The sequence below is a fragment of the Oncorhynchus kisutch genome, linkage group LG8, assembly GCF_002021735.2.
Source record: "Oncorhynchus kisutch isolate 150728-3 linkage group LG8, Okis_V2, whole genome shotgun sequence".
In the NCBI taxonomy this organism is placed as follows: Eukaryota; Metazoa; Chordata; class Actinopteri; order Salmoniformes; family Salmonidae; genus Oncorhynchus; species Oncorhynchus kisutch.
Genome location: NC_034181.2, coordinates 25,697,712 through 25,724,418, shown reverse-complemented (window position 1 = coordinate 25,724,418; position 26,707 = coordinate 25,697,712). Strand labels below are relative to the sequence as shown.

General features: G+C 42.9%; 1 protein-coding gene across 1 annotated transcript; it reads right to left on the bottom strand.

Moving 5' to 3' along the window:
* Positions 1-5,477: 5,477 nt before the first annotated feature.
* Positions 5,478-24,856, bottom strand: rab3c (RAB3C, member RAS oncogene family). The gene is made up of 5 exons (XM_020488785.2): positions 24,711-24,856; positions 22,293-22,517; positions 18,192-18,310; positions 12,483-12,607; positions 5,478-10,559 (listed from the first exon to the last, which is right to left on the bottom strand). Exons 2-5 carry the CDS (start codon positions 22,515-22,517, stop codon positions 10,369-10,371), a joined length of 660 nt encoding a protein of 219 aa, XP_020344374.1. The 5' UTR covers positions 24,711-24,856; the 3' UTR covers positions 5,478-10,368.
* Positions 24,857-26,707: the final 1,851 nt, after the last annotated feature.

The window sequence follows — 26,707 nt, the reverse complement described above, 5'->3', positions numbered from 1 at the left end:
ATGCACCTGTACTGACCTCGCCTTCTGGATGATAGTGGGGTGAACAGGCAGTGGCTCGGGTGGTTGTTGTCCTTGATGATCTTTTTGGGCTTCCTGTGACATCTGGTGGTGTAGGTGTCCTGGAGGGCAGGTAGTTTGCCCCCAGTGATGCGTTGTGCAGACGTCACTACCCTCTGGAGAGCCTTACGGTTGTGGTCGGAGCAGTTGCCGTACCGGTCAGTGATACAGCCCGACAGGATGCTCTTGATTGTGCATCTGTAAAAGTTTGTGAGTGTTTTTGGTGACAAGCCAAATTTCTTCAGCCTCCTGAGGTTGAAGAGGCGCTGTTGTGCCTTCTTCACCACGCTGTCTGTGTGGGTGGACCATTTCAGTTTGTCCGTGATGTGTACGCCGAGGAACATAAAACTTTCCACCTTCTCTACTACTGTCCCGTCGATGTGGATAGTGGGCTGCTCCCTCTGCTGTTTCCTGAAGTCCACAATCATCTCCTTTGTTTTGTTGACATTGAGTGTGAGGTTATTTTCCTAACACCACACTCAGAGGGCCCTCACCTCCTCCCTGTAGGCCGTCTTGTCGTTGCTGGTAATCAAGCCTACTACTGTCGTCTGCAAACTTGATGATTGAGTTGGAGGTGTGCATGGCAATGCAGTCATGGGTGAACAGGGCGTGCAGGAGAGGGCTGAGAACGCACTCTTGTGGGGCCCCAGTGTTGATCAGCGGGGTGGAGATGTTGTTTCCTACCTTCACCACCTGGGGACGGCCCGTCAGGATGTCCAGGACCCAGTTGCACAGGGTGGGGTCGAGACTCAGGGTCTCGCGCTTAATGACGAGTTTGGAGGGTACTATGGTGTTAAATGCTGAGCTGTAGTCAATGAACAGCATTCTTACATAGGTATTCCTCTTGTCCAGATGGGTTAGGGCAGTGTGCAGTGTGATTGCGATTGCGTCATCTGTGGACCTATTGGGGCGGTAAGCAAATTGGAGTGGGTCTAGGGTGTCAGGTAGGGTGGAGGTGATATGGTCCTTGACTAGTCTCTCAAAGCACATCATGATGACGGAAGTGAGTGCTACGGGGCGATAGTCATTTAGCTCAGTTACCTTAGCTTTCTTGGAAACAGGAACAATGTTGGCCCTCTTGAAGCATGTGGAAACAGCAGACTGGGATAAGGATTGATTGAATATGTCCGTAAACACACCAGCCAGCTGGTCTGCGCATGCTCTGAGGACGCGGCTGGGGATGCCGTCTGGGCCTGCAGCCTTGCGAGGGTTAACACGTTTTAATGTTTTACTCACGTTGGCTGCAGTGAAGGAGAGCCTGCAGGTTTTGGTAGCGGGTCGTGTCGGTGGCACTGTAAAAAAAGTTGTTTAGTTTGTCTGGGAGCAAGACATCCTGGTCTGCGACGGGGCTGGTTTTCTTTTTGTAGTCCGTGATTGACTGTAGACGCTGCCACATACTTCTCATGTCTGAGCCGTTGAATTGTGACTCTACTTTGTCTCTATACTGACGCTTAGCTTGTTTGATTGCCTTGCGGAGGGAATAGCTACACTGTTTGTATTCAGTCATGTTTCCGGTCACCTTGCCCTGATTAAAAGCAGTGGTTCTCGCTTTCAGTTTTGCAAGAATGCTGCCATCAATCCACGGTTTCTGGTTGGGGAAGGTTTTAATAGTCGCTGTGGGTACAACATCACCGATGCACTTGCTAATAAACTAGCTCACCGAATCAGCGTATTCATCAATGTTATTGTCCGACACTATGCAGAACATATCCCAGTCCACGTGATCGAAGCAATCTTGAAGCGTGGAATCCGATTGGTCGGACCAGCGTTGAACAGACCTGAGCACGGGCGTTTCCTGTTTAAGTTTCTGTCTATAGGCTGGGAGCAACAAAATGGAGTCGTGGTCAGATTTGCCAAAAGGAGGGCAGGGGAGGGCTTTGTATGCATCGCGGAAGTTAGAGTAACAATGATCCAGGGTTTTACCAGCCCGGGTTGTGCATTCGATATGCTGATAAAATTTAGGGTGCCTTGTTTTCAGATTAGCCTTGTTAAAATCCCCAGCTACAATAAATGTAGCCTCAGGATATATGTTTTCCAGTTTACATAGAGTCCAATGAGGTTCTTTCAGGGCCGTCGATGTGTCTGCTTGGGGGGGAGAATTCTGCTGGTAGATAATGCAGTCGGCATTTGATTGTAAGTAATTCCAGGACAGGTGAACAAAAGGACTTGAGTTCCTGTATTTTGTTATGATCACAATGCGTCTCGTTAATCATAAGTCATACACCCCTGCCCCTTCTTCTTACCAGAGAGATGTTTGTTTCTGTTGGCGCGATGCGTGAAGAAACCAGGTGGCTGTACCGACTTTGATAATGTATCCCGAGTGAGCCATGTTTCCGTGAAACAAAGAACGTTACAGTCTATGATGTCTCTCTGGAATGCAACCCTTGCTCAGATTTTATCTACCTTGTTGTCAAGAGACTGGACATTGACGAGTAGTATACTCGGGAGCGGTGCGCTCGATGTGCCCGTCTACGGAGCCTGACCAGAAGACCGCTCCGTCTGCCCCTTCTGCGGCGCCGTTGTTTTGGGTCGCCGGCTGGGATCCGATCCATTGTCCTGGGTGGTGGACCAAACAGAGGATCCGCTTCGGGAAAGTCGTATTCCTGGTCGTAATGTTGGTGAGTTGACGTTGCTCTTATATCCAATAGTTCCTCCCGGCTCTATGAAATAAAACGTAAGATTTCCTGGGGTAACAATGTAAGAAATAATATTACATAAAAAACGAAATACTACATAGTTTCCTAGGAACGTGAAGTGAGGCGGCCATCTCAGTCGGTGCCGGAAGTTGGTAGAGCCCTGGGACTGAACTCCTCCCTATGCAACTGGGTCCTGGACTTTCTGATGGGCCAACCCCAGGTGGTGAGGGTAGGTAACATTAACTTCCTCCACACTGATCCTCAACACGGGGCCCCACAAGGGTGCAAGCTGGGCACTCCCCCATCCTCATCAATGGGGTTGCCATTGAGACCTACAATGTACACATCTCCGAGGAGCTGAACTGGTCAAACCACACGGACATCTTGTTGAAGAAGGCATGACAGCGACTCAGCGAGGCTGTAGAAATTTGGCCTGTCCCTGGGGGCCCTCCGGGTTCTACAGGAGCACCATCGAGAGCATACTGTCGGGCTGCACGCCCCAACAGACATTTATCATTGTTACAGTTGTATATATGTTCAGTGGCTTCAGAAAGTATTCACACCCCTTGACTTTTTCCACATTTTGTTGTTACAGCCGGTATTTAAAATTGATTAAATTGTCAGTGGAATCATGTTTTTAGAAATGTTTTAAATGAAAAGCTGAAATGTGTTGATTGAAGAAGTATTCAACCACTTTTATGGCAAGCTTAAATACATTCAATAGTACAAATGTGGGCATTGTAATTTTTTTATGTTCCATTTTCTTGACTGTACAAATGCTTGTACACAGGGCTTCATTGTTAATGAGACCCTGGTCTCAATTGGGAATACTTTCGCAAGCCACTGTACATCCCCGTCGCCTTGTTTGTCATGAGTTGGGAAGAACATTATATTTAGGAACATGCCTTGCATTAGTTAATGGCAGGGAACTCTGCTAACATACTGTACGCCCACCCACTTCCTCTCTGTCTGCAGATGTCAGAAGTATGCCATTTCTGTATGTTTGAAGTATGCCATTTCTGTATGTTTGAAGTATGCCATTTCTGTATGTTTGAAGTATGCCATTTCTGTATGTTTGAAGTATGTCATTGTTGTATGTTTGTCTCCGAGTGACATCCAGAGCCATATATTTATATGGTTCTGGTGACATCCAACATCAGATGCTGTAATACTGGCTCCAGTCACCTAGATGTTCCACGTTGTGTCCTGTGCCTTTGCTGTTGTTTTAGTTTTTTTACTTCCTTTGTTGACAGGATGCTCATATTCAATTCATGAATTGAATGGATGCATTTCCTTTAAGAACTACATAAATAGCACTTTATCCATTGTGTTTGGTTGGTTTGTGTAAAACATCTACAGAACAAAGGGAGACAGTATTGGGAGGGACTGGTACTGTGTGTCTTGATAAAAGCGCAGAAGGGATTGTATAGCTGTAAACTGTAACCAACTAACTAACAAATGTTTTTTACGAGCTACTCGCTTCAGCACTCGGCGGTCCCGTTCTGTGAGCTTGTGTGGCCTACCACTTTGCAGCAGAGCCGTTGTTGTTCCTAGACATTTCCAATTCACAATAACAGCACTTAAAACTGACCGGGGCAGCTCTAGCAGGGTAGACATTTGATGAACTGACTTGTTAGAAGGGTGGCATCCTATGAAGGTGCCACATTGAAAGTCACTGAGCTCTTCAGTAAGGTCATTCTACTGCCAGTGTTTGTCTATGGAGATTGCATGTCTGTGTGAGCGATTTTATGCACCTGTCAGCAACGGGTGTGGCTGAAATGGCCGAATCCACTAATTTGAAGGGATGTCCACATACGTTTGTATATATAGTGTATGTCCTAGTCCATCCATAAGGTTAGGATTTAGGCTTGGGTAGTCTGGATCAGTGCTAAGAGGACTTCTGCAGCACTTGTCCCGGCCTGTATATGTTTGATTCCAGACTAGATGTATGTGGAGAAAGCAAGGCCTCTAGTGGTGAAAACGGACATTACCAAAACCACATGAGGTTAGGGTTTTGTTTGTAGTTTGGGCTAGGGTTAGGGTTAGGTTGAACTGGGAGGTGGGCATGAAGCTTGGGTTAGAGTCAGGGTTGAGGGTTAGAGTTCAACCTAGCCTCAAAAACAACACAAACTCTAACCCTAGCTTCATGTCCACACCCCGGTTCAACCCTAATCCTAGCCTGAACCTACTTTCGTGTCCACACCCCGGTTCAAAAGTAGCCAAAACCCTAGCCTTAGTTTCATGTTCACATCCCTGTTCAACCCATACCCTAGCCTCAAACACATTTTCACAGTTTGGTGATACAGGACACAGGCAGCAAAACCAGCTGAATTCTTCTTGAATGGGTAGAACTTGTAAAATATTAACTTCCCCAGTTTGTCCCTTAGGAGGCATACTTTCTCTAGAAATAGAGTGATCACACTGACAAGCTGACCACCGATCTCAAGAGGGAGCGAATGGATCTCCACACACAAACACACTGACAAGCTGAACACCGATCTCAAGAGGGAGCCAATGGATCTCCACACACAAACACACTGACAAGCTGAACACCGATATTCAAGAGGGAGCGAATGGATCTCCACACACAAACACACTGACAAGCTGAACACCGATCTCAAGAGGGAGCGAATGGATCTCCACACACAAACACACTGACAAGCTGAACACCGATATTCAAGAGGGAGCGAATGGATCTCCACACACAAACACACTGACAAGCTGAACACCGATCTCAAGAGGTAGCCAATGGATCTCCACACACAAACACAATACACACATGACATGAGTACAATTAGTTTATTTCCTATCATCTCAAAAACATAGTTTGTACATTGCTTGCACTTAAAGGTACAAATAATATATCCAGTTTAATATCAGTCCACACTTTAATGAGGTGACCAGAGCGTGAGTATACTATAGTTTCATGTAAAGCCTCTTCAAGTTCTTTAAAAGCACTTCATAAGTACAATGAATTATTATTATTATTATTATTGTTATTCATTATTATCATCTTAAGCCTTCATCAGTAATGACATGTTGAAGTGGCTTTTCACCGGCCAGTGGCAGTCATGAATATACTGTACATGATCACAGATGAAGAAGTAGATGACAGGGGATTTGAATGGAGCGATGTCAGTAGTCTCAAACTCAGCAGGATAATGCCTATTATTGATGTACAGGTAAATAATAATGTCTCACACAGACATCATGTTTGAGTTGAGATATTTCCCTTTTTTATCACATAGACTTAATATCAGTACGGCATATGGCATATACTAATTTCCCTGACTATCTTTCACAACACTGCATCTTGACGTATAGTACGAGTTCACCAACAGTTAGCTAACAAGAACAGTATATAGTAAATAGTACATGAATACATCAGTAGAAAAGGTCAACATGTACAATAAGTAACACACACACACGCACACACACACACACACACACACACACACACACACACACACTACTTCACCTCACAGCGAATCCCAGATAAAGCACATATTTAGTGTGTGTGATGCTTGCAGTGCCATACAGTACAACAAGAACATTAGAACAGTCACTCTACTGCAGGTATAACTACTAGGAGTACTATGTACAGGAAATCATTCATAGAATATTGCACTTGTTGGCCCATTGCACCCCACAGACAAAGCTATGAGGATGCACTTAATCATAGACAATATACACCTTTATAGATAGAAATATAGATAATTCAATGTCTTCATGCAACATTTCTGAACCTTCATTTTTCTATGCAGAAACTCTAGACGGCGCAAAACAAACTACAGCCAGTTTTTTGGCACAATTATATATTTTTACTATTCTGTTTCTAGGTAATTTGTAGCTAAAGGATCAATGTAACTATTCACTTAATATATAGAAGAGATTATCTTTACTGGGATTTATAGGACATTCTCGATGTAAAGGACAATTTGCTTCAGCCAAGGATGGAGTGACAATAATAACATGATCCCTAAGCTGGTCAGGGATGTGGAAAAGGTGCACTAGTTTCTTATAAAAGGGAACCCATATACTGGAGCAGGTATATGAAATATGGATGTTTTGTCTGTTTCATAGAATATTGCTGTTTATCCAGTCAGACAGACTATCTATCATGGCTTCAGTATCCATCGGTCATAACATATCATATCTTGGCTGTGTTTAATTTGTGAATTATATGTTTTAATTTCTCTTGAGAAGTGGAAATGAGTAGGTTGGTATTTATTGACATAAATCATGTACTGGAGGCAGCTCTGCAGAGTGGTCACTAGGTGGCACAGCCACAAATTCATAAAATCTGATTTTAAACTTACCTTAACCCTAACCTTAACCACATTGCTAAACCTAATGCCTAACCCTAACCTTAAATTAAGACCAAAAATCACATGTTTGTTTTCATAAATTTCTACAACATAGACCATTTCTACTTTGCAGCTGGCCTATCTAGCAGAAACCACTCAGTTCTGCCTCCAGGGCAAGATTCAAAACAAGAAATGTCAATCTGCTGGAAATGAGGGAAGGGTTTATTGTTTGGGTAAAGCTAAATGTAAGGGTCTGGGTATAAAAACACAACTTAGGTTATTGGCTATTTGACATCACACTTGTATTATTCTTATTAAGGCTAGGAAAAGAGGATCTATTCAGTTTAGCAGAAATGCAGACACTCATCAGATCACACATCAGGACTATTACTACAAAACACATGTACAGTATAATACAGTACTCACATAGACACAATGCATGTATAGTATATTCATTAAATATGAAATAAATGCGGCAGGTGAGCACAAAGGAGAAGAGGCCATGTTGGAAATACTAAAAGGCCACATTTGTTTTTATCCAAGGTAGATGATTGAAAGTACTCACACAGCCACACTCATTAATTTTTCCTAAAACACACAGGCACACGGTCACGCACGCACACACAAACTGCAAACAGAAATCACTACTACCTACCAGTTTGTATACAGTACACTTAATGATATAGTTTGGCTGTGGCAGAAGACTATGTAACAACAATACATACAAAATCAAATAAATACATAAATAGAAGGATAAATAAATGAAAGCACTGATTATAACTGTGTGTCCGGCAGGTTTTACGATGGACAGTAAAAACAGTGACAGCTATGGGTTCTCCTCACAGAATTACAATTGATAACAAGTCTTTGAAGCCAGCTGGAAAGCTACTGTGCAGTACGTGCATTGACCACACATTGAATTCTAAAAGCCTTTACAAGCATCATTTTTGTAAATATTGTATGGTAAGCTAAAGAGAATAATGTATGTTTGTAATGTCCTATTATCAGCCACACTATAATAGGCCTACATCGACTCAGACTTATATTGACCCTCTGTGTTTCCAGGTAAAGGTGTGAAGTGTGTATCTGTTCCTCAACACAGCTATGGAGAGGGACATACATTGATTGCTAGCCTGGGCACTGATCTGTGCTCTTGCCAACTCCACAATTCCATAAAGAGTTGGCAAGAGAGCAGAAACAAACTGGCACCAAGGCTAGTTGATTGCCATTGATGTTCAATGATAAAAGCGGTCGGATAACACACCACACTGTAAAGGAGTTGCTGTGAATTTGACAGTAACTTACAGGCAGCTCAGTGGCAAGTCTAAATCTGTATTTCATATTACAGTACACCTACTATTATATAAATACTGTATCAATGCAAGTACTTGGTAATGACACATACAGTACAATACCGTAAAATGTACCCTATTATACTACAAAAAAGTTCATTCTACCGTAATCAGAATGAATGAATGGATTAATGAAATTCATTTAGGAGAGGGGTTTGTACTTTACAGTATTTTACTGTAATTACAATGGAGTGGTGCAAGCAAGTTGGCTGCTATGTAAAGTGTTTACACATTATATCATATTAATTCATATTTGGTGTTTTGTATCACATGCCCATCTAGAGGCCTTAACCAAGGTTTCCAAACTGACAGCAACTACAGGGCAAAACAGACCAAAAGGACCTGGCAACATGCTCAACCACTTAAGGTTTGACTTGCTGCCACTCTAATCTGTCCACTATACATTATGAATGAATGGGTCACTATCACCACATAGCAGTCAAATTGGTACAGCATTCTCACATGCAGGTGCAAGCCTCAAAATATGTTAAAGGGAATATTACCTTTCTGTATGTTTTTCATTAGTCCACCGATGATACAGTCCCTTATTTTTTTGCATGTCAGCAATCAAGTTTTCAAGATAATGAACTTTCAAAATACCGAAAGTGTCACAGTATGATGCGTTTTCAATATCTTGAAAACTTGAATGCTGACATGCAGAACATTTAGGGCCTGATTCAACAGCGAAACAAAAACAAAAATATCATTTTTGAGATGCACAACAATACCATGCACCCATTAGTGGTCAAAAGGTTTTTGGCGCTCAAAAGATACGGTATGGTGCTGTATTCTGTGCGGGGGAATTACGGTACCATTCGAAACAAAGCAATGACTTCTCCGACCAAAACGTTTTCCCACAATGTACCATAATATACAGTATGCTGTAGTAAAAAGTTTCAGAGTATTTTACTAATGATCATACTCAAAATGACTGAATAAATTACAGTTTTCTGTTACAGTGCAGGATACAGAAAGACAAGTGTGAACAACCCCAGTCCACTAGGGACGAAGTCCTGCTGGTTTTCCTTCCATCCTGGCACTTAATTGATCAACTACTGTCACTGATTGGCCAGACAGTGCACCTACAGCAGCTACACTGGTCAATCTCTGACTAAAAGGCAAGGAGGAAAGTCAGCCTTCACAGCAGCCATCCAGGACTTTAGTTGTGCACCCCTGCTTTAAAGGCCCAGTACAGTAAAAAATGTGATTTCCTGTGTTTTATATATATTTCCATACTATGAGGTTGGAATAATACTGTGACTGTGTAAATTATGGTAATGCCCTTTTAGTGTAAGAGCAGTTTGAAAAGGCCGCCTGAAATTTCAGCCTGTTTTGGTGGAATGGAGTTTTGGCCTGCCTATTGACAACACCAGGCGTTAAATTAGGAAATAGACCAATAAGAAAGAGAGTTCCAAACCTCTCTGCCAATAACAGCTAGTTTTCAGTTTTCCCCTCCCCACTCAGACCACTCCCAAGACCACTTGCCATAGCAAAATTCTTGCTTGAGAAATTGCTCTTTGCTAAGAAGCTATTTTTGTTTATTTTTTACCATTTGAATTGAAAACAATAACAGTAAGGTATTTTATTGTTACCCAGAAATTATACGATATTAAGATAAAAAAAATATCGGCATTGTACCTTTAAGACTGTCTGTATCCAAAATAGCACCCTATTCCCTACATAGTGAACTACTTTTGACAAGAGCACTATGTGGGTCCTGCTCAAGTAGTGCATTATATAAGGCAGGGGTTCTTAAACTTTTTCAGCTCAAGACCCAAATAAAAAATGTACCATCATCCCGTGAACCAAATCGTCCTCCGACTCATATTAAGAAGAAATTGTGTGTGATTATAGATGTATTCTATAATGCGACTCACCTCTCACATACCCAGGCCCCATTTTGTGTCCCAACCCATAGTTTAAGAAACTCTGAAATAGGTAATAGGATGTAATTTAGGATGCAGACTACATCTAAGGGACTGGGTATCTTGGCGACACAGTAACTGGGAGGAACCACTAACAGTTGCAGGCGGGCTGCTGGAGGGGCGGGGCGCTGTCTGTCAGTTTGGCGCTGGGTGTTCCCATGGTAACGGCGGTGTCAGTGTCCAAGCTTTCGGACATCCTGTCACAGATGATGTCAACGAGGCGCTCGAAGGTCTGCTTGACGTTGATGTTGTCCTTGGCACTTGTCTCAAAGAACTCAAAACCTGTGAAGGGATAGAGAGACAGAATAATATATTGTTGGCGATGTTTACAATAAGTAAATTATCCACATTCAGAAATCTCTTGACGTAATGTCTTAGTGGAAATGTAAGGCTGTCAAATACTGTAGGTCATGCTTACAATAAGTCAATGGACTTACAGAAGCCCATGTAGGCACTGGTGCTGCGAATCAGAATGAGCTGAAGCATTATAGATCTTCGTATCTACAGTGCCTTGCGAAAGTATTCGGCCCCCTTGAACTTTGCGACCTTTTGCCACATTTCAGGCTTCAAACATAAAGATATAAAACTGTATTTTTTTTGTGAAGAATCAACAACAAGTGGGACACAATCATGAAGTGGAACGACATTTATTGGATATTTCAAACTTTTTTAACAAATCAAAAACTGAAAAATTGGGCATGCAAAATTATTCAGCCCCCTTAAGTTAATACTTTGGAGCGCCACCTTTTGCTGCGATTACAGCTGTAAGTCGCTTGGGGTATGTCTCTATCAGTTTTGCACATCGAGAGACTGAAATTTTTTCCCATTCCTCCTTGCAAAACAGCTCGAGCTCAGTGAGGTTGGATGGAGAGCATTTGTGAACAGCAGTTTTCAGTTCTTTCCACAGATTCTCGATTGGATTCAGGTCTGGACTTTGACTTGGCCATTCTAACACCTGGATATGTTTATTTTTGAACCATTCCATTGTAGATTTTGCTTTATGTTTTGGATCATTGTCTTGTTGGAAGACAAATCTCCGTCCCAGTCTCAGGTCTTTTGCAGACTCCATCAGGTTTTCTTCCAGAATGGTCCTGTATTTGGCTCCATCCATCTTCCCATCAATTTTAACCATCTTCCCTGTCCCTGCTGAAGAAAAGCAGGCCCAAACCATGATGCTGCCACCACCATGTTTGACAGTGGGGATGGTGTATTCAGGGTGATGAGCTGTGTTTCTTTTACGCCAGACATAACATTTTGCATTGTTGCCAAAAAGTTGACCAGAGCACCTTCTTCCACATGTTTGGTGTGTCTCCCAGGTGGCTTGTGGCAAACTTTAAACAACACTTTTTATGGATATCTTTAAGAAATGGCTTTCTTCTTGCCACTCTTCCATAAAGGCCAGATTTGTGCAATATACGACTGATTGTTGTCCTGTGGACAGAGTCTCCCACCTCAGCTGTAGATCTCTACAGTTCTTCCAGAGTGATCATGGGCCTCTTGGCTGCATCTCTGATCAGTCTTCTCCTTGTATGAGCTGAAAGTTTAGAGGGACGGCCAGGTCTTGGTAGATTTGCAGTGGTCTGATACTCCTTCCATTTCAATATTATCGCTTGCACAGTGCTCCTTGGGATGTTTAAAGCTTGGGAAATATTTCTGTATCCAAATCTGGCTTTAAACTTCTTCACAACAGTATCTCGGACCTGCCTGGTGTGTTCCTTGTTCTTCATGATGCTCTCTGCGCTTTTAACGGACCTCTGAGACTATCACAGTGCAGGTGCATTTATACGGAGACTTGATTACACACAGGTGGATTGTATTTATCATCATTAGTTATTTAGGTCAACATTGGATCATTCAGAGATCCTCACTGAACTTCTGGAGAGAGTTTGCTGCACTGAAAGTAAAGGGGCTGAATAATTTTGCACGCCCAATTTTTCAGTTTTTGATTTGTTAAAAAAGTTTGAAATATCCAATAAATGTCGTTCCACTTCATGATTGTGTCCCACTTGTTGTTGATTCTTCACAAAAAAATACAGTTTTATATCTTTATGTTTGAAGCCTGAAATGTGGCAAAAGGTCGCAAAGTTCAAGGGGGCAGAATACTTTCGCAAGGCACTGTATCTGACTGTTGATGTTTCAATGTGTTCATTCTTTTATCTCTGCTTATATAAAGTGTCCCTGATCAATGAAATGACAGCAGCTCACCCAGTTGTTCTGCCAGTTGTCTCCCACTGTCTGCAGCCACCACCCTCTCCTCCTGCATGTCACATTTGTTCCCAGCCAACACCACCTGGGCGTTGTCCCACGAATAGGTCTTAATCTGGGTCGACCTGCACATGCACATACACACACACATGAACAGAAGAAAACAGGAACTAAAACTCAAAACAGAGCACTGCATCTATCTACTAGACGCTATAAGTGATAAGCTGATACAGTGAAAACAACACACCTCCTATATCATCAGATCAGGACAATGAGGTGCTACAGTCGGACTGGAATCTGGGAGAAACATTTCAGGAACACATTTCCCCTGTGGCCACACAGAAAGAAGGCCAGAGCACCAGCGGAACACAATAATGTACTGTGATGTCAGCACTGCTCAGTCCAGATCAGACTGGTCATAGGAGTTGAGATATAGGTCAATTCACATCTGGCTATTGACTGCTATAACACAAAATCACATCCCAGTAAAAAACAGCTTTTCTGAACTGAGGTTTGCATTAAATGTTTACATATAATTGACCTCTAGGTTATCCTATATTTAGTGTCAAAATGATTACCGATGTCTATGTTTATCTCTCACAATTATTAGTTATGTGTTTCAGTTATCAATAACCAGGAGAGGAGAGAAGAGGAGAGGTGCAGCAGCGTCTATTTCTGTGAAGAGCATAGGCGTGCCTTCGTCCCTATTAGGAGACAACTGCGTCATACACAGGAAATGAGTTTGTGTCAGGACACGAGCTCATTCACATAAAGCCTGGCAGGGAAGGAGCCGTTGCCATGGAAACAATGCATCTTTGCCCTAAACCTTGTAACCAGGAAGAATAATAGAGAATGGAATAAAAACCTACCATTAGAAGAAGTATGTTTAGGTTGTTGGATAGAATGATAAAGCATTCTTGTGCTCTGTCTGCTCTATGCTCTAGAGCAGTGGTTCCCAAACGTTTTATATTCCCGTACCTCCATTCAACCCGTACCTCCATTCAACCTCCAGCTGCGTACCCCCTCTAGCACCAGGGTCAGCTCACTCTCAAATGTTGTCTTTTGCCATCATTGTAAGCCTGCCACACACACACTATAAGATACATTTATTAAACATAAGAATGAGTGTGAGTTTTTGTCACAACCCGTCTCGTGGGAAGTGACAAAGAACTCTGATAGGACCAGGACAAAAATAATAATATAATAATAATCAATAATTTTGCTCTTTATTTAGCCATCTTAAATATAATACCTTATTTGTTCATCAAAAATTGTGAATTGAAAGGATACACATAACTCTGCAATGTTGGGTTGTATTAAAGAGAGTCTCATTATTTTTCCATACACAGTCTGTGCTAGTATTTCATTTTCATGCTAGTGAGGGCCGAGAATCCACTCTCACATAGGTACGTGGTTGCAAAGGGCATCAGTGTCTTAACAGCGGTTAGGTCAGGGTGTGATGTGGGATGGGCATTCTATGTTTTATTTTCTATGTTCCTTTATTTCTATGTTTTGGCCGGGTATGGTTCTCAATCAGGGACAGCTGTCTATCGTTGTCTCTGATTGGGAATCATACTTAGGTAGCCCTTTTTCCCTCCCTTCGGTGTGGGTAGTTAACTTTGTTAGAGGCATCATAGCCCTGTTAAGCTTCACGGTCGTTTGTATTGTTTATGGTTTTTGTTGGCGACATTCTAAATAAAAGGAATATGTACGCTGCACTTTGGTCCACTTCTTACGACGTCCGTGACAGAACTACCCACCACAAAAGGACCAAGCAGTGTGGTAAAAAGGAGGACTGGACATGGGATGACATCCTGGACGGCAAAGGATCCTGGACATGGGAGGAGATCCTGGCCGGAAGGGATCGCCATCCATGGGAACAGGTGGAAGCAGCCAGCTGGTAAAGGGGCCCATCGTTACGAGGGAACACGGCTAGCTAGGAAGCCCGACCTGAGCCAACTCCCTGTGCTTACTGTGGGGAGAAGCGTGGTACTGGTCAGGCACAGTGTTGTGCGGTGGAGCGCACGGTGTCTCCAGTGCGTGTTCACAGCCCGGTGCACTACATCCCAGCTCCCCGCATCTGCCGGGCTAGGGTGAGCATCCAGCCAGGAAGGATGGTGCCGGCTCAGCGCGCCTGGTCTCCAGTGCGTCTCTTCAGCCCAGGATATCCTGCGCCGGCTCTGTGCACTGTGTCTCCGATACGTCTGCACAGCCCAGTGCATCCTGTGCCAGCGCCCCGCATTTGCAGGGCAAAGATAACCATCCAGCCAGGACGGGTTGTGCAGGCTATGCTCGAGACCTCCAGTGCACCTCCACGGCCCAGTGTATCCGGTGCCTCCACCAAGAACAAATATGTCTCCCCAGCCTGGTGAGTCCTGTGCCTGCACCCAGAACCAAGCCTCCAGTATGTCTCCCCAGTCTGGTGAGTCCTGTGCCTGCCCCCAGAACGAAGCCTCCAGTGATGGTCCATGGCAAGAAGCCTCCAGTGATGGTCCATGGCAAGAAGCCTCCAGTGATGATCCATGGCACGAAGCCTCCAGTGATGATCCATGGCACGAAGCCTCCAGTGATGATCCATGGCAAGAAGCCTCCAGTGATGGTCCATGGCACAAAGCCTCCAGTGATGGTCCAGGCAAGAAGCCTCCAGTGATGATCCATGGCAAGAATCCTCCAGTGATGATCCATGGCACGAAGCCTCCAGTGAGGAGTCATGGCACGAAGCCTCCAGTGATGATCCATGGCACGAAGCCTCCAGTGAGGAGTCATGGCACGAAGCCTCCAACGACGGCCTCCAGTCTGGAGCCTCCAGCGACGGCCTCCAGTCCGGCTCCTCCAGCGGCGCGCTCCAGTCCGGAGCCTCCAGCGACGGCCTCCAGTCCGGAGCCTCCAGCGACGGCCTCCAGTCCGGAGCCTCCAGCGACGTCCTCCAGTCCGGAGCCTCCAGCGAGGGTGCCCAGTCCGGGGCCGCAGCAAGCCTGACAGCTTGAAAGACATTTGGACACTACCGTGAAAATGGTTAACTTTGTTACAGCAAGGCCCCTGATCTCTCGTGTATTTTCTGCACTATGCAATGATATGGGAAGCGACCATGTAACGCTTTTACAACATACAGAAGTGCGGTGGTTATCAAGGGGCAAAGTATTGCCATGTTTTTTTTAATTGAGAGATGAGCTTAAAGTTTTCTTTACTGACCATAATTTTCATTTGTCTGACCGCTTGCATGATGACGAGTTTCTCACACGACTGGCCTAACTGGGTGATGTTTTTTCTCACCTGAATGATCTGAATCTAGGATTACAGGAACTCTCCTCAACTATATTCAATGTGCAGTACGAAACTGAGGCTATGATTAAGAAGTTGGAGCTCTTCTCTGTCTGCATTAACAAGGACAACACACAGGTCTTTCCATCAATGTATGATTTTTTTTGTGCAAATGAACTCAAGCTGATGGACAATGTCAAATGTGATATAGTGAGTTGGGTGCGCAATTACGTAGGTACTTTCCCAAAACGGATGACACAAACAACTGGATTCGTTATCCCTTTCATGCCCTGCCTCCAGTCCACTTACCGATATTTGAACAAGAGAGCCTCATTGAAATTGCAACAAGAGGTTCTGTGAAAATATAATTTAATCAGAAGCCACTGCCAGAGTATCCTGCCTTGGCAAATTGTCACGGACGTCGTAAGAAGCGGACCAAAGTGCAGCGTGGTGAGCGTACATATTCCTTTTATTTAGAATGTCGCCAACAAAAACCATAAACAATACAAAATGACCGTGAAGCTTAACAGGACTATGATGCCTCTAACAAAGTTAACTACCCACACTGAAAGGAGGGAAAAAGGGCTACCTAAGTATGATTCTCAGTCAGAGACAACGATAGACAGCTGTCCCTAATTGAGAACCATACCTGGCCAAAACATAGAAATAAAGAAACACATCACAGAGAAATAAGAAAATGTGAAGAAATGTAAAAAAAAAAAAAAGGTGAATCACATTTTTATTTGGTGTGCCCCCGACGGCATTACCCCAGTTTGGGAATACCTGGTCTAGAGAAAAAGTTCAGTGATTTGAACAGCTCCAGGATAATACCAGTCATTAGCTACTGTAACTATACAAAACAAAAATATAAATGCATGTAAAGTGTTGGTCCCATGTTTCATGAGCTGAAATAAAAGATCCCAGAAATGTTCCATATGCACAAAAAGCTTATTTTCACTCAAATGTTGTGCACACATTTGTTTACATCCCTGTTAGTGAGAATTTCTCCTTTGCCAAGATAATCCATCTACCTGACAGATGTGGCATATCAAGAAGCTGATTAACCAGCATGATTATTACACAGGTGTACCTTGTGCTGGGGACAATAAAAGGCCACTCTAAAATGTGCAGTTTTGTCACACAACACAATGCCACAGATGTCTCAAGTTTTGAGGGAGCAAGCAATTGGCATGCTGACTGCAGGAATGTCCTCCAGAGCTGTTGCCCGATAATTTAATGTTCATTTATCTACCATAAGCTGACTCCAATGCTGTTGTAGAGAATTTGGCAGTACATCCAACAGGCATCACCACCGCAGACCACGTGTAGCCATGCCAGCTCAGGAACTCCACATCCAGCTTCTTCCCCTGCGGGATTGTCGGAGACCAGCCTCCAGACAGCTGATGAAACTGAGGAGTATTTCTATCTGTAATAAATCCCTTTTCTGGGGAAAAACTCATTCTGATTGGCTGGGCCTGGCTCCCCAGTGGGTGGGCTTATGCCCTCCCAGGCTCACCCAAGGCTGCGCCCCTGCCCAGTCATGTGAAATCCATAGATCAGGGCCTAAAGAATTTACTTCAATTGACTGATTTCCTTATATGAACTGTAACTCAGTAAAATTGTTGAAATTGTTGCATCTTTATATTTTTGTTCATATTACATTACACAACCACAGTGAACAGAGATGTTTAACCAGTCTCATTTCTACACATTATGCCCCACACACAATGCCAACACTCTTTTTGTTTCACCTTGAGACAGTTCATAGTTTTGTCAAGTGCATCCATCAACATTCTGGTAGACTTTATCCCAGAAACCTATTGTTTGTGACTGATGAAATAGACTCCTCTTGTGTTCTTATTTCCAGTCCTGAATAAATCATGTTGAATCCAGGGTACAGGAAACACACAGTACAGGTTAGTGTAGGTATTCAGTATTCAGATGGAAATAGCTTGTGTGGTTTACAAAGACAGCGATTCATGACTTTGCCCGACCTTCCCAGGGACCCCCACACAGGTGGGCTAGTGGCTCTCTGACAGCAAGCGCTCTAATCAATACGCTTAGATAAGGAGATACAGAAAGGGATGAAGGTCAGCTATTTGGGTCTGTTTCTTCGCAGGGAGAAATCTTATACTCATCCTGTCTCAATACAACCCAACAACAACACACCTCTTCTGTTGTCCTTGTCCATAAAGATATGTAGTCATTCTGAGAATGTGGTTAAGATAAACAGTACTTAATCCATAACATAACATGGCATCTGAAGTTGCTTCCTTCCCTCGTGTATTTCATGATGCGTGATGTACTGACACAACATTGCAGTCTTACCAACGTGCTGATGTATTGTTGGTACGTATTGGCTTTCGATGAGAAAAGAAACATATGCTATTTGGCCCCCGTTTTCCTCCTAGAGAGGGTGAAAATGTTTTGTACCCCAGTAAAACTCACCAGTCCTGCACACAATGGAAGGACTCCTCGTTTGTGATGTCATACATAAGGATGAAGCCCATGGCTCCGCGGTAGTAAGCAGTGGTGATGGTCCGGTACCGCTCCTGCCCTGCCGTGTCCTGGAGAGATACAGAACATTATTATTGCTGGTCACAAACAAATGCACATGCATAGACACACAGACACACACATACACAGTCACACAGATAACTAACAGTTAGTCACAGAGAAAGTCTCCCATCCTTCATGTGTGTATTTATTCTGGACCGGTTTGGCTGGTTGTGATTATCATATGCATAATGCATCGCTGACTGGTTTGGCCGGCTATGATTATCATGTATGCTGCATGGCTGTCATTGATAGGAAGGTCATTATCTATTTACAGATTCTAGAGGTTCAAGTCTCCCCAGTAAAGCCACTGTGGTGGCTGAGGCCTACTGGAAGTGCCATATTGTATTATGTAATGTCTATGGGCTTACAGTAAACATATTGTATAGGGGCTATTGATTGTCATAGCTGGTACTCTAGATAGCATATCAGTCATGTAGCAGACTGTCTGATTCATCAAAAGGAAAATGGCAAATGGCCATTTTGTCTGATTTCCAACTCATGTTTGAAGTAGGTCGTTGGAGGGGTCAAAATCCCACTGTCCTTTTGCGAAAACACTAAAACTATCTGTCATCTGTGTTCTGTAGGGGATTCTAAGCCAAAACAGTGCTGGGTTACATTAGCTCCAGAGAGACCTGCTCTGCTCTGTGAATATGGCTATAATTATGTCTGTGTGGTGGCCAGAGGACATCTCTGACCTTCAAAAGCACACACAGCTCAAAGGCTGCCTGCCTCCATCTCCTTCATACAGCAGCTGGGCTGAGCAATGGAAACCCGCAATAATACACACTAACACATTGATGTATTGTATGTGCACCTACTTATACACATGCATGAGGGTGTACAGGTGTGTGTGTGTTATTTGTTGTACAATACAATATGCACAGTAGGCCTAAATAATTACTGAGTCCTATATAATGTTTTGAAAGGAAATCATTTGAGCCTTTTTCACACATTGTGCTAATGGTTCTCTTGTTTGGCAGACTGTGACATTACTTTACATTAAACATGAATCTAAACAATGCTTTGACTGCTGACTTTCCTCTTGGCTGAATACTGAGGACAGACTGTATGCATCCACACACTTCATTACAATATCGATTCAGGGCAAAGTGCCTGACGATGACCTTTTTTATCTCTGGGTTATTTGAGTGTGCAGCTTTGCTTGTTCTTAGCTAAAAGAAACAGCAAGACAGAAAAATCCTGCTGAGTCCAGTGAACAGGAGTTCCATTAGAAACTACCTGACTGCGTTTGTTTATGCATCACCATGGACCCCAGTGTGAATAAGCCCAAGAAATGGACAGAACATTTAGTACAGTCAGTGCAGAGTGACAGTAGGGATTGAATCTTACTGGTCAATTCTGGTATACTGTGGCTCGAATAGTACAGTACTCAAACATGATTATGATAATACATAAAACTATAACCAGTAAACGTAACTGTATTTGCAAATGACTATGACACACTATTTCACATGTGTTTAATATTGTAAATCCAACAAGGACATCATCCATTATTATAAAATGACCACTGAAGGAACAGTTCTCTCAAAACGCCCAATTAGACAACCTAGAGCTATTCATTTGAATGCTCTCTCTGGCAATTCTGCCTCTGTTAGAACCTGCTTGTCTTTCCTTCACTGACAAAAAACAATTACCCTTATTACTCATAATTTAAACTGTTTACATTCAACCCTGCTTTTCTGCTTCCTGATAAAGTGTGTGTGATTTGTGTCCCATGCAAATCAGCTGATTAACTGCTACAGTCCTGTCTGGGACCAATGAATTGGTGGAACAGACAGTAAATATGACAGCGAACAGCATTGCCTCTCTAAGAGAGAGAAAGAGTGGGTGTTTGGAGGAAGAAGGCTTTAAACTGAAGCCTTAGCTGCCTCAGAGCTGCTCAGAAACAAATTCTTCCATCTCCGAAACCTCCTAATTAAAAGAGCCTTAGGCAAAGTCGGCCAACCACAGGAGGGGAACACAGTCTGAGAGGAGTGTTATTCAGTGATGATGTCCTTCAGCTAAGGGTTACAAGCATCCTGCTAACGATGACACATCCATCTGTCTCGGTTCTCTACATTGCCCTGTCTCGGTTCTCTACATTGCCCTGTCTCAGTTCTCTACATTGCCCTGTCTCGGTTCTCTACATTGCCCTGTCTCAGTTCTCTACATTGCCCTGTCTCGGTTCTCTACATTGCCCTGTCTCGGTTCTCTACATTGCCCTGTCTCGGTTCTCTACGTTGCCCTGTCTCGGTTCTCTACATTGCCCTGTCTCGGTTCTCTACATTGCCCTGTCTAGGTTCTCTACGTTGCCCTGTCTCGGTTCTCTACGTTGCCCTGTCTCGGTTCTCTACATTGCCCTGTCTCGGTTCTCTACATTGCCCTGTCTCGGTTCTCTACATTGCCCTGTCTCAGTTCTCTACATTGCCCTGTCTCGGTTCTCTACATTGCCCTGTCTCGGTTCTCTACATTGCCCTGTCTCGGTTCTCTACATTGCCCTGTCTCGGTTCTCTACATTGCCCTGTCTCGGTTCTCTACATTGCCCTGTCTCGGTTCTCTACGTTGCCCTGTCTCGGTTCTCTACGTTGCCCTGTCTCGGTTCTCTACATTGCCCTGTCTCGGTTCTCTACATTGCCCTGTCTCGGTTCTCTACGTTGCCCTGTCTCGGTTCTCTACGTTGCCCTGTCTCGGTTCTCTACATTGCCCTGTCTCGGTTCTCTACGTTGCCCTGTCTCGCATTCAATCACTCTAGGCCTTGTTCATACAGATAAGCGGCACAAGCCACCTCAAATGTAATTGTGACTTGATCCTAGTTGGCTCATAGAAATCTATAACAATGTAGAAGTCAGTATACCAGTTGCTTGGTAACCATAATATTTGAAGCAGCAAACAATTATGTTTGTTAAGTTTAACTACAAGTGTGTTTTCTGAAAACAAATTACTCAGGAGAAATGGAGGGAATGAATGCTTGGCCAACCATGAGCCATCTAGTTAAAACCTGTCACAGTGCTAGATAGTTATTGATCAAGAGTAGGGGACAGGGGAAGGGGCCTGGCTATGGATTGACAGTCTAATGTGGTTTACAGACCAGGGTCATTCGGTTAAAAGAAAGGGAGATTGGACAGGGGAGTTTATTTTTCCAGACTCCCCTTAACAATTAGTAAAGGCTTTTGTTTCATGTTCAATAGAACCTCCATTAGCCCACTGTTAGGTTAGTCCTCCAAAAACTCCTTGGGAGGCTAGAATACAAATTACATGAGAAGACACTGATTATTTCAATAGTTACGAGCCCCTTGGGAATGAATGAGAGTGCATAATTGTAATGATGAGAGACTGACAATGTCTGAAATAGATTGACTACTCTAGGCTGATGCCGAGCCCCTGTAGGAGAAGAATGAATTTGCCTCTAGAGGCTGATTTATGGTCTCTTATGTATTTTTCCTTCTAATGGTTAATGTTAGGGTTGGGATAATGTAAACTAGAGCTGTGCCTGCGGGCAACTTCTAACAGGAGCCTATAGTTCCTATGACTACTGTAGGTCAGGATGTCTCCTAATATGCATACTACTTATGAGCTAGTGGCAATACGCTGGTGATATCAAAATAGATTTCAATGAGAGATACAAAGTATTGAGTTTCTCCATGATGTCATGCAAAAAAGTAAGTTGGTGTGTGGTTGCAAAGGCAGAATCATCTTGAAAAGCTCAGCACTGCTTAATGGCTTTTCTGGCCATTGTTAAACTGTTTTGAATGTAGCCATTTTACAGCACTGGTAATCTACTAAAACTGGCATTGACATTTTGAGCTTAATACTGTTGAGTATTTAGATCAAATGATCAAAATTACTGTTCATTAACCAAGGCAAGATAAGATCAATATTGCAGTTGAATGAATAGCTGATATTTGTCCAAACTGTAGTTGAAAAGCTATACTTACATTAGACATGATCTATTACAATAGTAAGTACCCTGGACTTTAGAGACAGACTTACCCAGATCTGCAATTTGATCCTCTTGTCATTCTTGTAGACAGTCTTGACTTTGAAGTCGATGCCCACAGTGCTGACGAAGGCTGAGGTGAAGGCGTCGTCAGCGTAGCGGAAAAGGAAGGAGGTTTTACCCACGCTGCTGTTCCCAATGATCAGCAGCTTAAACATGTAATCAAAGTTCTGGTCCCCGCCCTCCTTCCCTTGAGTGGTCCCCTGAGTGGCAGACATCTGGTAATATCAGGAGTCACAGTGTAAAAGGTCATGACAAACTTAAAATCAACTCATTGGAATTAGAAATGGTACTATTTAAGGTTTAGAAATGTTGCATGGAGGAGGGACGTTAAGGACGTGTAAAAGAAGAATAAATTATTCAACTAATCACACACAGACTCAGCCTGGTTTCATAGACTAGACATAACATAGTAAACGTAAATCCTGTGACACTCAAACTAATATGATGTTACGTTTGGTATGGTTACATAGGACAGGGGTTACTTAAGGCAAAACAAAAGTAGTGTGGTTGGTCATATAACGCAAATCTCTAGCATCCCAAAGGTTGTGAGTTCGAATCTCATCAGGGTAAACTTTAACATTTGAGCTAATTATCAACTTTTAAACTACTTACTACTTTTTAGCTACTCTGCAACTGCTTAGCATGTTAGCTAAACCATCCCCTAACCCTAACCTTAACCCTTGTAGATAACCCTTCCCCTAACCTTTACCCTTTAACCTAACTCCTAAACTTAATCCTAACCTTAACCTTAACCCTAACCTCTAAACCTAACCCTAGCCTAGCTATATTAGCCAGCTAGCTAACGTTAGCCACCTAGTAACATATCATACGTTTTGTAAATTGTTTACATATTCTACCTTTTGCAAATGTGTAACATATTGTACATTTGGCAAATTCGTATGTAACGGATGTGAAACGGCTAGCTAGTTAGCAGTGGTGCACGCTAAATAGCGTTTCAATCGGTGACGTCACTTGCTCTGAGAGCTTGAAGTAGTGGTTCCCCTTGCTCTGCAAGGGCCGTGACTTTTGTGGAGCGATGGGTAACGATGATTTGTGGGTGACTGTTGTTGATGTGTGCAGAGGGTTCCTGGTTTGAGCCCAGGTTGGGGCGAGGGGACGGTCTAAAGTTATACTGTTACATTGGTGCCGTGACCCGGATCACTGGTTGCTGCGGAAAAGGAGGAGGTCAAAAGGGGGGTGAGTGTAACGGATGTGAAATGGCTAGCTAGTTAGCGGTGGTGCGCGCTAAATAGCGTTTCAATCGGTGATGTCACTTGCTCTGAGACCTTGAAGTAGTGGTTCCCCTTGCTCTGCAAGGTCCACGGCTTTTGTGGAGCGATGGGTAACAATGCTTCGAGGGTGACTGTTGTTGATGTGTGCAGAGAGTCCCTGGTTCGTGCCCGGGTATGGGCGAGGGACGGTCTAAAGTTATACTGTTACAGTAACATATAATATAAATTGTAATTCGTAACATATATTATATACGAAATGGGTGGTGAACAACCACAAAATGAATACATACCATACAAAACGTAACATTTCATACTAAATGGAGTGTCTCTGATTAACGTAAGACTAATATGAAATGCTCAGACCAGATTGACACACCAGTCTCTCAGTTAGGTGTTAAAAACACAGACTGTGTGTCTGATAGCAGATGGCTTAGTGGAATAAACCAGAAAGGCACTACACACCCTGGGGAATTGAAGAGTCCACCTGTGTTCTACATCCTCACATCTATGTGCCTGCCAATGAACATCAGTCAGATCCTTCACAAGGTGTTTGATCAATTAGACTTTGATTTATCAAGGGGTATGCCAATCAATTCTACAATCCAATTACTGACTCTAGCAAATACAAAATGTGGAATGTTGAATCGTTCTTGCAAAATTCGCCATCATTTGTCAGCATTCTACAAAAATACAACTAGGCTACAGCAGACATCTTTGTTCCTAATAGCCTTAATGTTTTCACTGTGCCTCAGCAATCTGCCATGTCAAGCATGTGCCTGTTCTGTTTGTTCTGTTACACGAAGAATGATGCTTTCGGTTTTACATCAAGCAAGTCTACAATTGCACTATTAACAACACGGTACAATGTTTCGTAAACAAAATGTAATTTTACCTTACGCAATAAGCTATACAAGGACACATCATTTTAGGTGTTTAATGCGCTAATTTCCATTTTAAAATGTTATGATGACGACGAAAATACACGCTTCCATTTTGCTACACAGATGTAGTCCTCTTAAATTGGTTAAAACCTCACAGAATGTTGGATAATCGCAAATACACTGTAATCTATAGTAGCCGCCCTAGGTCAATCCAGTTCTTTCCGAAATTATATCACAGTCTAGAAAAAATGACATGATGAAGAAAACATATCTGACGACATTACAGCAAACAAACCTCATTCGAAGGCTTCGTGTCAGTCAGTGGCTTTTCCTAGTTTATATATCAGGCTGTTGTTATATAAATTCTTACTGTTGGAGACGGTTCTGTTTGAGCCGAGGCAATTTCAGCACCTCGGAGCTGTCCCCGTGTTTTCCCGAAGCTGAACCGTTGGAAAGCGTAGTAAGCACGTTCAACGACGTCAAAGTTCACAATATGGGGCTTGTAGTCTTTATAATGCAAAAAGCGCTCCAGGAGATTGGAATATTAAAGCGATGTGACTACATCATTCAGCATACAACACAGTCACTTTGACAACAGCTGTGGGCCCTGCATTACTCTTGATAAGCTCAAGAAAACCATTTAAAACTACATGAAGACTGCATAAACATTTTTACAAAATATTTTTGTGACCATTTTCATTTTACTAATGAAGTATTTTGGCAACTATAACATTTCCTCTGTGGCATTAGCAAAAACTATGCATTCTTTTAGAATAAACAATATTACATTTCACAAATGTGCGTTTAGTCTACTACATTAATTTGTTCAATGTAATGATGATGTGTATTTGGAGTTCTGTATAGCCTCATTAAACCTGGATGCTATACAGATAGATGCTGGTAAGATCTTACCTTTCCGTATAAATCCATGTAGGCTGTGCTTCCCAATAATAAATAAATAAAACAAAATGTATTGTGATATGAGCCAAATGTTAATGAAAACAGTAAACCTCGACCGATATTACAAGACCTTCTTTCTGAAATTAATTATTTGTAAAGTCAATAATGGCTACTCGTTCTGAGCATCACTGCCGTCAGTCTCTCAGCCCCCGCCCAGAAATCATGCTCCGCTTCAGAGAACAGTAAACAGAAGAGGAGGTGCTGGTGCACATGATTGATAGCGTCTCTGGCAGCGGCGTGCCGGGGTTAAGCAGATGGGGTCAAGATGTGCAACAATGTGTCAGTTACAATTATGCCTTTATCATCATCTTGGAAAATAGATAAGATCATAATGGAAAAAGTATATAGGGGTAGGCCTATACAGCAAAAGTATATAGGGGTAGGCCTATACAGCAAAAGTATATAGGGGTAGGCCTATACAGCAAAAGTATATAGGGGTAGGCCTATACAGCAAAAGTATATAGGGGTAGGCCTATACAGCAAAAGTATATAGGGGTAGGCCTATACAGCAAAAGTATATAGGGGTAGGCCTATACAGCAAAAGTATATAGGGGTAGGCCTATACAGCAAAAGTATATAGGGGTAGGCCTATACAGCAAAAGTATATAGGGGTAGGCCTATACAGCAAAAGTATATAGGGGTAGGCCTATACAGCAAAAGTATATAGGGGTAGGCCTATACAGCAAAATACAGCACATTCAAACATCTAGGTATGGCCTTTATGAGATTTGCAATATTGTCTTTAAACCTTGGATGGGGGATGTTAGAAAATGTGGGAAATATTGTGCCAATGTCACACAAACTTGGATAGGAATTATAGTAAATAGTAATGTACAATTAACAATGTCTACACTGTATTTCTGATCAATTTGATGTTATTTTAATGGCTTTTCTTTCAAAAACAAGGACATTTCTAAGTGACCCCAAACTTTTGAACGGTAGTGTATATATGGATGTCGATTAAGGCAGCCCCCCGCACCTCTCTGATTCAGAGGTTCGGTTAAATGCGGAAGACACATTTCAGTTGAATGCATTCAGTTGTACAACTGACTAGGTATCCCCCTTTACATTACCAATATACAATAATATGCCATCATAGTCAACAGCCCCTCCACATTTCATTCAGCCCATTTATCATCTGTGCCAGGCTCATGTGGCTACTGTTCTAGACAACTGGACCGCACCTGTTCTCTGTTGCTATTTCTGGTCTGACTCGCCTGAGTGTCAGTCTGTTTGTACTTTCATGCCACCTCCCTGTCACTCATGGCCATGACAAACAATGCCAGCAATGGAGTTGGCAAGAGTACAAACCATTCTGGGACCAGGCTATCC

What these genes read in the sequence shown, in the direction of transcription:
- rab3c (XM_020488785.2), bottom strand. Translation starts at nt 22,517, where the DNA reads ATGTCTGCCACTCAGGGGACCACTCAAGGGAAGGAGGGCGGGGACCAG. An exon ending in GGATCAAATTGCAGATCTGG is followed by an intron (nt 18,311 to 22,292) that starts GTAAGTCTGTCT and finishes GTATCTCTCCAG; the next exon opens with GACACGGCAGGGCAGGAGCG. An exon ending in ACAACTGGCAGAACAACTGG is followed by an intron (nt 10,560 to 12,482) that starts GTGAGCTGCTGT and finishes ATCCCTTCACAG; the next exon opens with GTTTTGAGTTCTTTGAGACA.